Genomic DNA, 11,422 nt, shown 5'->3' with positions numbered 1-11,422 from the left:
AGCGGGCCGAGCTGTGGCGGCGGAGGGCGGGCGGCAGGCGGCCGCTCCCGCTCCAAGATGGCGGCGCAGAGGAGGAGTCTGCTGCAGAGTGTGAGTGGCATCTTCCCCCCCTCCGTGCACACGCACCCCCCAGGTGGGTGCGAGGGAGTCCCCGGGCCTCCTCCTCACCCGCCCCCCGCGCTGCCGTGTGGGAAGGGGGAGGTCCCCTCGCCGCGGGGCGGTGGGTTGCTGTTCTGCTGTCCCCTGTGCCGCCTCAGGGCAGGTGGGCCCGGACTGTGGGGGTCCCTGCGTGGTCAGCGACCCTCACGCTGCGCGGACCGGCCGCTCTGCAGCGCACGGTGGGCCTCAGGTGGCTGGGGGGCCGTGCCGGTGCTGCGGGCTTCGGGCTGCCCCGCTGTGTGAGGGGGCAGCTGGCGCCTGCGGGCCTGGCTGGAGATGGCGGCCCCAGGGATGTTTCTGTAATTGCTGGCTGTGCAGCATCAGGCCCCAGTCCCTTGTCCTGGTTGAGTAGTCCTGGGAGAATCCAGAGCTTTCCCTGCACTCCCTTGCCAAGGGTGTGTGAGGGTCACCATAGGAGCAGCTAAGCTAGTGCTGTGCTGTATGGAGTGCAAAACTTGCGTGCAAATTTCACATCTGGTTTCTTGTTAACAAGAGCCGGAGTACAGCCAGAGCTCAGCTTCAGAGGGAAGAGACGTGGTAAGTGATGCTGTTCTGTAGCAGGGAAATGTGGAGTTATTGGCTGTGCTATTAGTTAGCAAAGGGAGGAGGGTTGAGAAGAGGGTGGGGGTGGACTGGTGACCTATACTGGACCACAATCTTCACTTCAGCCTGCTTGGGGTTTATATGGTCTCTTTTCTCTTCCTGCCAGGAACAGCAGCCCAGTTGGACAGATGACTTACCATCCTGCCATCTCTCTGGGGTGGGCTCAGCTCCAAACCGTTCCTACAGTGCAGATGGCAAGGGGACAGAGGGTCACCCCTTGGAAGATAACTGGTTAAAATTCAGGTAAGTGGGTTGCACCTGGGACACTGACTCCTGCTGGCACAAGTGCAGGTAGAAGAGGTTATTTAGCTTGTCACACAGGTCGTGGAAGAAGAGGGTGGGGCCTGAGCATGCAAGAGGTGTCTATGGGCACTTGCTGCTTGTATCTGTGTCTTACAGAGATCTGTGACCTCTTTGCTTCTGCCCTCATGGCAGGAGTGAGAACAACTGCTACCTCTATGGTGTCTTCAATGGTTATGATGGCAACCGAGTCACCAACTTTGTGGGTCAGAGGCTCTCTGCAGAACTGCTGCTGGGCCAGCTCCATGCAGATCACAGTGATGCTGACGTGCGTCGAGTTCTGCTGCAGGTAAAGAAGCTTTGAGTGGGAGCAGCTCCTGCTTCTTGCATTACCCACCTCCTCTTTGCCATCAGAGGAACAGCATCTGCTTTCTGTGGGGGTTGGAAACATCTGGTAGTTGCAGTTGCACTCATCCTGAGCATCTGTAGGCTTTGTTTCACTCCTGCCTCATCCCATCTGTCCCCTGGCTCCGTCAGCACAGTGCTGAGAGCTCTCCAGGAAGCTGCAGCCAGCCTTCCCTGGACGTGTAGGAACAAGTCAGCCTGTGAAGGAGATGACAGTGAGTGAAGGGGAGAAGTTAATGTGTGGGGAGATGGATTTGTGAGTGTGCTTTCTTGAGTGACAGGATCAACACACAAGATCAGATAGGTCTCTGACATTGCTGTGAATGTAATTTTTATGGTGTTGTCTTCTGTTTGGAATTGTTGTAGATTGTTTTTACAAGCTGTTAACTAGTTGTGCTGAAACAATTGTGTTTCAATGTGCTGTAGTGGTCCTTGAAAGTCTGTATGTACAGTGATCATCCACTCTTATGAGCTGGTCTTAGAGAGGTGAGGATGAGTAGCCCCAAAGTCTGTAGGCATTGAATAAGTGCTTTGTTTCTCTTTATGGCCTTTTTTAGGCTTTTGATGTGGTGGAAAGAAGTTTCCTGGAGTCCATTGATGATGCCTTAGCAGAGAAGGCCAGCCTGCAGTCTCAGCTACCAGAGGTAATGTAACCTTAAAAGCAGAGCTTGTTGGAGGTCTCACCTTCCAGCTTGCTGGATGAGGTTTGGGCACATTAGTCGGTTTGATCCAAGGGAGGCTGTAAGTGACAGTTACTTCTCCATGGTTCTCTTCTGGAAGCTTGCATGAAGGGAAGCAACTGCCTTGGTCCATTTCCCAGAATTCCCACTGTTCGTACTGGCACTGCTTAGACCTGACATTGGTCATCTGAGTAAGGAGCTGAGTGTATCACAGAGAGAAGTTCAGCCTCTGCATGTGGCTCTTCCAGCACAAAGCCATGCAGAGAGGAAAGGCCTCAAACTTGCATGGCATCTGGGCAAGTATGGGCTGTAGTCTTCAAGTGTGCTGGACTGTCCTCTCCAGAATTATATCAAAGCTGTGTCATTCGATAGGATTGGACTGAAAATTTTATGTCTTGTATTTGACACAAGGCTCATCTTGACTCATAGCAAGATGAGTCGCCTCCCTGCAGAATTTTTATTCCAGGTGTGATTTCTGTGTTGTGGACTGTGTGTTTAAGCTTCCCCCTCATTTTGGCTTCCAGGGTGTCCCTCACCACCAGCTCCCTCCTCAGTACCAGAAGATTGTGGAAAGATTGAAGGTTGTAGAGCAGGAGATCTCTGGAGGAGCCATGGCTATTGTGGCTGTCGTTCTCAACAACAAACTCTACATCGCCAATGTGGGTGAGTTGGTTTTTGTCAGTGACTCAGTCTCAGCATTCCTGAGGATGGCAGGGGCTCTAGGAAGTAAAAGACATTTGAATGTGGGGGACAGTTTCTTTGGTGTGTGGCCAAGCAGCAGTATGCTTGCTGCTTACACAAGCACTTGAAATCAGCCTGGCTCTTCATCCCTGCAGATGTTGGTGAGTGTGGCCAAAGAACAGAGGGAAAGCAGGTTGAGAGGAGGAGTGCAGGTTCACTGTGAAATAGAGAACTTTCTTGGGAGGTAGCAGCTCAGGTCTGGATGGGGAGCTGCCTAGTAGGCCCTTACTATGCTGCTAGCAAGGCTACTTTTTTGAGATCATGATGAGACAGTACATGAGCCTTTGTCTTCTTTTCTGTCTTTATTCCCGTCTCTGCTCCTTTTGCCTTTGGATATGTTCTCCCTGTTAACAGCAGAGCTATCTGGTGCCTCATCTCGCTGCTCCCACTGCAGGTACCAATCGGGCACTGCTGTGCAAGTCCACGGTGGATGGGCTGCAAGTGACTCAGCTCAACGTGGACCATACCACAGAGAATGAAGATGAACTTTTTCGCTTCTCTCAGCTGGGTGAGTATTTGGGTTTCATGTTCTTAGCTGAGAATGTCGCATGACTGTTTATCTGGGGCACCAAGAATGACTCAAGCCACAGAAACAATAAATAACCACAAAAAGAAGCTTACTCTGTTTTCAGATGACAAGTTCAGTGCCTTCTTTTTGTGCCTTTTGAGCCCTTCTGGGGCTACAGGGTGAGCAAGCTCATCTCACTGACCCAGCAGAAAACTATGCTTTTGTTTCAAGTTTTGAGTGTTAGCGTCCAGCTGCCAAAGTGGCATTGATTTGCCCTCCAGCTGTTGCTGTAGTCGATAGGAAGGCAGGAGTGGAAGCACAGAGCCAGAGGGTAGAAGTGAAGCAGACAATGTATGACGGCTCCTGTGGAGGCAAACCGCAGTTTATGCTGCTTTAAGTTTTGTGTTATGCCTCACCCTCAGGATGGTACATTTCAATTTGCCTTTGTACAAGCTGCTGCTGAAAAAAAGCAGCTTCACTTCAGACAGAGCCAGGCCAAGCACTGGCATTTACTTCTCTCACATCAGTAACTACGGAACTCTTAATGCTGACATTTTGCTTTAGGCAATTTCTCTTTTCCTTTACAGTGTTTGACATGTTTGCTTTCTTGGTCTAGAGCTAACCCAGACCACTTGTGTGATTGGCAGTACCAAATTCTTCTTATTGAGGTACTTGGGTCCTGTGCTTTTATTTAGGTAGATCTAAGGTGGCATTCTTCATTAGATTCACCTGGCAGATATATTCTTATTGGGTGAGGCTGTTGATGTGGTAATTTCTGCTACTAGGTTTTCTTTTATTCTATTTCTCTTTCATTCCCACTTCTACTCCTGTGCTAGGGATATGTGCTGTGAGACAGAACACTAAATACAAGAATCCAGGGAAAGAGACTTGAGTGTTTTTACTACCAAAAATGCAGAATTTAGCTGCAGTCCATAGTAGAGCAGGGATCTGTTGGATGTATCAACCTTAACTTGGCACAGCACTGGTGCTCCTGCCTACAGTCCCAGCTGAAGGAAGATCCTATGGAACAAGACAGTGTGCACAGGCTGTTTTGGGGGCCTAGGGAAGGTTGGTTTTGAGCTAGATTGAAGCACAGTGATAAGAGGTAGTGGGGATAGCATTTGTCACAATGGTGCCTGTGCCACCCGTGTCTTGGGGGAGGGGTAGGAGAGGTGTTGTGATGTTGTGGTTCTTCAGCCAGCACATCACAGCTTGTTCAGTACCCTGGGAGAGTTGCTGTGATTTAGACATGACTTCTCTTGGCGTCCTGTGAGCCTCCCTGTGTTTGTGTCTGTCAGTGGCATGTACCTCCCTGCCAGGAGCTGGCAAATGAGCCAGGCCATGTCGATGAGTCAGCTGTGGTCTGCAGCAGATGGAAGACTTGTGTCTTACTGCTGGGGTAGGTGTGGAGCCATCTGTGCAGCAAGGCTTGGTTTGACTCAAAGGGAGAATTTCAACTGGACCCCTGCCTTCACCTTGTACCGAGGACAGTCATCCCTAGATTAAATCTCAGTGTTTTCTGGCTGATAGCTCTAGGTGTAATGAGGGATGGGGGGTTGCCAGAACAGACCAGGGAAGTGGAGCATCTGCTCCAAGTCCTGCCTCAAACAGCAGCAGCACTGAAATGGTCCCTGTTAGAGCCTTCTTCAAGATGGGATTACTTCCTAGGCCCTCTAACACCATAAGTTTATTTAATTAAATACTTGCTTGATCATTGTTCTTATTTTAGGAGTAGCCCACGTCAGTTTGAGCACTTGAGCAAATTCAGTGCCTCTTGTTGATAGTTCTCTTTTTCTCAGATTCACAGCCTGGGTAAGGTTGGAAGGGACCACAGTGGATCATCTGGTCCAAGCTCCTGCTCAAGGAGGGTCATCCCTGAGCACGTTGTACAGGTTCTTGAATATCTCCAGTAAGGGAGATGCCACAGCCTCTCTCTGCAGTCTCATGTATTAGTGAAATTGCCATGTAGAGCTTAGGAGCAGGGGTCAGTTACAGATGGAAAAAAAGGCAGAATCCTTCATGTATGTTTTCCTTGTTCCTGCCTTCTCCTCCCATCACACAGTCCTGGCAGTCCCACCACACAGAGCTGGCAGGCACAGGTGTTCCCCTGCCTTTTCAGCAAATGCCTGAGCAGCCAGGCCAGCTGCTGCTGGTGGCTTTGGACCAGGATGTGGACTTTGTCTCAGGGCCAGCTGTTGCATTCAGAGTATACCTGTTAGGCTGTGTGTTTCTCCCTTCTCTCCTTCCCAGCTTGGAACTAACGAGAAGGTGTCCTTTCAAACACAGTTATTCCTTTTCTCCGTTTAGCTCCTGATGATTCTTCAGTGTCTCATTTTGTCTTACAGTTCTGTGTAACTGTGGATATTTCTTTTCTCAGAGGAAGCTCTGCAAGTTTCACAAAGTTAATGAAGCATTTTTGGTTTTCAATCTGATAGGCTTGGATGCAGGGAAAATAAAACAAGTGGGAACTATTCGTGGGCAGGAAAGCACTCGGCGCATTGGAGATTACAAAGTCAAGTACGGCTATACTGATATTGAGCTGCTCAGGTCAGAAAAACTCAACTGTGGGGTTTCAAGCCCTCCTTTTCTTCATGATCACTCCATTCTCACCTACTATGTCACCATTAAATGCTGAATTACTGTCTCTTTCCAGTGCTGCTAAATCTAAGCCCATCATAGCAGAGCCTGAAATCCACGGAGGGCACTCGCTGGATGGGGTGACGGGCTTCTTGGTGCTCATGTCCGAAGGGCTCTACAAAGCACTGGAGGCAGCTCATGGGCCTGGGCAGGCCAACCAGGTGAGCCTGCTCACAAGGGAAACATTCCCGTGGGTATTGACTCACTCCAGCGGTGTCAGCTGCTCTCATACAGACTGTCCTCCTCGTCTGTGCTGTCACTGCTGGCCAGGCTGAATGCCTGTGCCACCCCATTCCAGTCTAATAATAAGGGAGTTGCTTTGCCAAGCCCGTTCTTCTAGGCAGCTGCCTGTCCCTTAGGAGTAGCCCATTAAAGGGAGTGGGATGACTCAAGGCACAAAGGCACATTATCAGCAGGTAAGCATCACAGTCAGATGAAAAAACTCTTAGATCAGATGGCAGGAAATGGTTTCCTCCAAAATCTAGAAATCTTTCCTCTGGTGATTTTTTTTTTTTTTCCCTCTTCTCTGCTCAGGAAATTGCAGCCATGATAGCCACAGAGTTTGCCAAGCAGACGTCACTGGATGCTGTGGCACAAGCAGTGGTGGACCGGGTTAAGCGCATTCACTGTGACACTTTTGCCAGTGGTGGCGAGCGGTCCAAGTTCTGTCCCCGTCATGAAGACATGACACTGCTTGTGAGGAATTTTGGGTACCCCCTGGGTGAGATGAGCCAGCCCACGCTGACACCAACGCAAGGTGTGTTGGGGAGAGAATGAAACAAAATGGGGTGAGGAAGATAAGATCTCTTGATTGATCCAGTACTCACCTCACACTGGGAGAGGAGGTAGTTGGTGCAGAAGGAATTTTCTTATTAAACAAGATTATTGGCTTTTGAGATGTGGAATCTGTGACAATTTGACAGGGTACAGTACAGCATCAAGGGCATTTTGATACAAATTCTTGGGTTTTTTTGCTGTTGTGCTGCACCCTCAGTTGCTTATGTCTGAGCTGCATTTTATAACTTCTGTTTTCTCCCTTCTCAGGAGGCCGTGTCTATCCAGTCTCTGTGCCATATTCCAGCTCCCAAAGCACAAGCAAGACAAGTGTCACGCTGTCTCTTGTCATGCCTTCTCAAGGCCAGATGGTCAATGGTGCTCACAGCAGCTCAACTCTGGATGAAGCCACTCCCACCCTCACTAAGTAAAGTCCTGCTCTCTTGCTACCCGGAGTTTTCCCTACACCTCACGCTGTATAAAGTGGTTGAAAAGCAGAGACAGCTGTCAGTTACCTGTCAGTCAGTCCCTTATCTGGAGTGTGCCCCCCCCCCCCCCCCCCCACTACAGCATTGACAGCCAGCATAATGTGTTAGCTGGAAAGTGATTGTGTGAGGAGTGGGAATGAGTGGAGCAACAGCTCAGAAGCCAGCTCTGGCGACATGCCTTGGGAGCAGCATCTGCTGCTGTTCGTGGAGGGCATTCTGGCAGTGAGCAGCCCTTCTCTTTGGGCCTCGTGTGCCAAGTGTGTTGGGTGCTGTACACAGAGGCAGTGTGGGTGCCCTTCATTGCAGCAAGGAAGAAGGATTATGCAGGTCACCTGTAAGGCTCTTGGAGAGGCTGCACTGCTGAAGTTGATTTGCTTACAGGCACAGCCCAGGATAAAAAAGGGGGATAAAGGTTAGAGTTGGGTCCCCTTTGGATCCAGTCTGCAGGGTCATACTAGTTAGTGGCTGTGGTTTAGGCAGAGCCCTTGGCATGGTGTGTACACACACTGCACAGTGAAGAAGCGCTGTGGGTATTGTGCTCTGTAGCTCCAGAAACAATGAGGCTGACGCACTAGAGCTGCTTTGGCTGCAGCACAGGTCATGCAAGCATAGCTTTCCTCGCTGCCAGACTCTTCCCGTAAAGCTCATACTGTTCTGGGTATGGGGAGGCCAGCAGAGTGCATGCCTGTTTTCTGCTTCCTCTCTGTTTCTCAGATGCCTGGTTGTACTTAAAGCCTTCCAGTTAATGTGAATCAGATACCTTTGACGTTGGTCAGTTCAAATCAGTTCTCAACACTTTGAGTGCTCTCATAGAGCAAGTGACTGCAGCTTTTTACTTTTCTGCTAGGACAGCTTCATCTGTTGAGAAACTGGTGCTTGTTCTGGTGCTTTTCTTGTCCAGTGCATCAGGTGGAGTAAAATAAAGATGTTTATGTTCTCTCTTTTTCCCTCTGTAGCCAAAGCCCAACGGTGACACTGCAGTCGACCAATACTCACACACAGAGCAGCAGCTCAAGTTCGGATGGAGGTCTCTTCCGCTCCCGGCCCACCCACTCGCTGCAGCCAGATGAGGATGGGCGTGTGGAGCCCTACGTGGATTTTGCAGAGTTTTACCGGCTTTGGAACATGGACCATGGCGAGCAGGGAGCACTGACTGTATCCTAACTCGTGTCTGCCTCCTGCAGACACCTTGTGCTCGTGTGAGCAAAGACTGAGGCAAGGGTGAGAGTGTTCCACTGAGGGCTGTGTTCTGCCCACAGCTAACTCCTGTCCAGGATGTGCTGCACACTGAGCAGCGGATCTTGTGCACTACACACGTGTTGCCTGTGCCATGCTCCCAATCCTGCCCAGCCCTGGGAAGCCCTGTGAATAAGGGAAGGGGTCTTGAATGCAGCCCTCACTGCAGGTTTTAGCAAATAAAGGTGCGGAGAGGGCTCCTGGTGGATGCTGCGGGAGCCGGGCCCGTGCCAAGGCTGCGTGTGTGCGCGCGTGTAGGTGTACACGTGTGTGCCTCTGTGTGTGTGTGTGTGTGTGTGTGTGCGTGCGTGTGTGTGCTGTCATAATGTTTCCACAACTCAATTCATAATACTGTGATTTCAGTGTTCAACTCCATAGAAGATACCTCTATTTTGCAGAATAAATAACTTATAGCTACAGTCATTGGCAGCCGTGTGGCTTGCTCTCTCCTTATAATGTCGTGTGTGGGTGTGACAGCTCCTCCTGGTGAAACCTTCTGTTCCTCCTGAACTGAGGCTTGCACCTTGCAGGAGGAAAGCTTCTGCTGAAAAAGTGGCCTGAAGCTTTGCAGGTGACTTAAAAGTATTAGCCCTTTGTTTACTTACTTGCTGAGCTTTGGCACTAAATTATGGCTTAGAGTCAAACCATAAATACCGGTTATTGTTATTTGTAGGTAAAATGCATGTTTTTTCCCTTCATGTAGGCCATCTGGAAAGGTGTAGAGGGCAGGTGGAGTATGTAATGAAGTTTCCCTGTACAGGCAGCTGGTGGTGTGCAGCTGGAAGTCACAGCTCTCGTGGTGCCTGGAAGAGGCAGATGGGCAGCCTCGTGTCAGAGCAGGGAGGTGTGCAGCGACGAGAGGAGGGGTCCTGCTGGCTGCACCGGCCTGAGCCCAGGCCTGGACTTGCTGGCCGAGGCGTCGAGATCACGCCAATCCTCCTCTTCAGTTCAGATTTCTGACGGCAGGCGGCAAGCGAGGCTCTTCCCTCCCGCCTCCAGCCGTCCCCTCAAGCCTCCCCCGCTCCCAGCGAGCCTTTCCCCAGCAAACCCGGTAGGCCTGGGGGGTGACCCGCGGCGCCTGGTACCTCTGGGGCGTTGCGGTGAGGCACCAGGCAAAGCCAGGAAAGGGCTAGAGGGGATTAGAGGAGAAGGGGCAAGAGACAGAACTGGCCAGGGTTCTTTCCTGCATTTATGTTTGCATCCAGGCTTGTCACTTTAGGAAGAAGGGGAATGAGGGGATTAGGATGATGCTGCACGGGATGCTGTCATTGAGGCCAGTGTGTAGCCAAGCCCTGACGTGTTGTGTGCAGGTTTAAGGCACTTGTGGCATGCCAGCCTGGAAAGTGGGAGAGGAGGATTTATCCCTTTAGATAAATTAAGTAGCACTGAGTGCCCAGAGGCAAGACCTGAGCTCACTGAGAAATATGTGGGCAGGATCAGAGTGGTGGGAAATGCCCGTTTCCTCGGAAGGCACAGCAGGGATCCCTTGTGTGTGTGGGTGCATGGCTCTCTGCCTGTGCCCCCTCTGGGCCCCGCTGGCACGCTGTGTCCCACCGGACTGCCTGCAGAAGCTTGCGTTTCCCTGCCCCCCTGGAGTTCCCAGGAAGAATGGGTGTGTTGAACGTGCCAGCACAGGCACCTCCTGTCGAGACCCTTCCAGCCCTGCCAGGGAGGTGACGTTCAGTGGTGTGGAGGCAAAGGCAGCAGAGTGCAGGGAATTTGGTGCCTTGTCCTCAAGGCTGAACATCACAGGGACTGGCAGTCCCTCAACCCTGTCCCCTGCCCTTGCCTCTGCCCTGCAAGGAGCAGAGAGTTCAGGTGTCTGAGCCCAGCCTGGCCTTGCTGTCCAGGGCTGCTCCAAAATGTCATTTGACCTCGGGGCCCTATCCTCCAGATGGTTGTGTGGCTATTTAAGAGGACAGTGTGATCCCAGTATGGATTAAAATGGAGTTGGAAAGGTTTTGTCCTATTCTACGTTCCCTAACCTGGCACAGATCTCAATAGCTGTATAAACAAGTTTTTCTTGCTTATTCCCCCATCCCATTATCTCTGGTATTTGTGAACTTATACCAAGAACTGTTCCAATGGGAAATATTCCAGCAAGTGGATACTCCAGATAAAAGTTTAAGAATTGCCAACACACTTATATAAAGCAGATCACGCAAAACAAACTGATCCTTAGGCATCATTACCAGTTTAGGAAGTACAAAAAAATAAAGTGGGTAGGAGAGGGTGGATCACACTAAGCTGTGCCTGTACAGCCTCTGGGAAAAAGATGAAGGTGGCAGGTTTTCCATGCATGCTTGTGAGCCATGGCTTAGGAGTCCAGGTCAAAGGAACAGACTGAACATTGTGTACAGGGGCAAGAGGCTCATGAGCCAATATTGGTATTTAATATTTTCCCTAGGGAGCGAGGGGAAAGATGCAGGTTGTAACAACAGTGGAAAAACCTCCTCTCCCCTGCCCCTTTAAAATGAAGGAGTGGCTGGAAGAGGACAGACCCAGAGCGATCTCTAGAAACAAGAGCAGGGGCCTTTTTGCATTGCAGTGAAATTCAAAACCTCTAGAAATGTTAAGACCTAGACAGAGAAAAACAGTGCAGCTATGCTTTACAAGACTGCTGGAGAGAAGCTAGCAAATTAAGATCTGAATAAGCAGGGTAAGTTTGTCATATCGGCAGCTAATATTATTTTTAAGAGCTATCCCCCTGCAAGACAAGGGTTGAAATGAAAAGTTCTATCTCTAGAACAGGAGTAGTAGGAATGCTTTGTATGTCCCTGAGCTCTGGTCACTGGCTGAGGGTCATTGGAGGTGCTCAGGCCAGTAAGACAAGCCTTTGGACGCCACCTAAAACTGAGGTTCTCGGCATCTCTGTGGCTAAAGAATCACCAGGGACTTCTTTATTTTAAGCTCTCCATTAGCTGAACAGCATTTATAACCCATTTATAACA

General features: G+C 50.4%; 1 protein-coding gene across 1 annotated transcript; it reads left to right on the top strand.

Moving 5' to 3' along the window:
• TAB1 (TGF-beta activated kinase 1 (MAP3K7) binding protein 1) lies at positions 1-8,894 on the top strand. The gene is made up of 11 exons (XM_030237748.2): positions 1-90; positions 869-1,005; positions 1,198-1,351; positions 1,965-2,051; positions 2,612-2,750; positions 3,223-3,336; positions 5,772-5,883; positions 5,990-6,134; positions 6,508-6,730; positions 7,018-7,174; positions 8,192-8,894. Exons 1-11 carry the CDS (start codon positions 58-60, stop codon positions 8,397-8,399), a joined length of 1,509 nt encoding a protein of 502 aa, XP_030093608.1. The 5' UTR covers positions 1-57; the 3' UTR covers positions 8,400-8,894.
• Positions 8,895-11,422: the final 2,528 nt, after the last annotated feature.

Source organism: Serinus canaria, chromosome 1A (assembly GCF_022539315.1).
Source record: "Serinus canaria isolate serCan28SL12 chromosome 1A, serCan2020, whole genome shotgun sequence".
NCBI classification, from domain to species: Eukaryota; Metazoa; Chordata; class Aves; order Passeriformes; family Fringillidae; genus Serinus; species Serinus canaria.
This window is presented reverse-complemented; position numbering and strand designations above follow the sequence as displayed.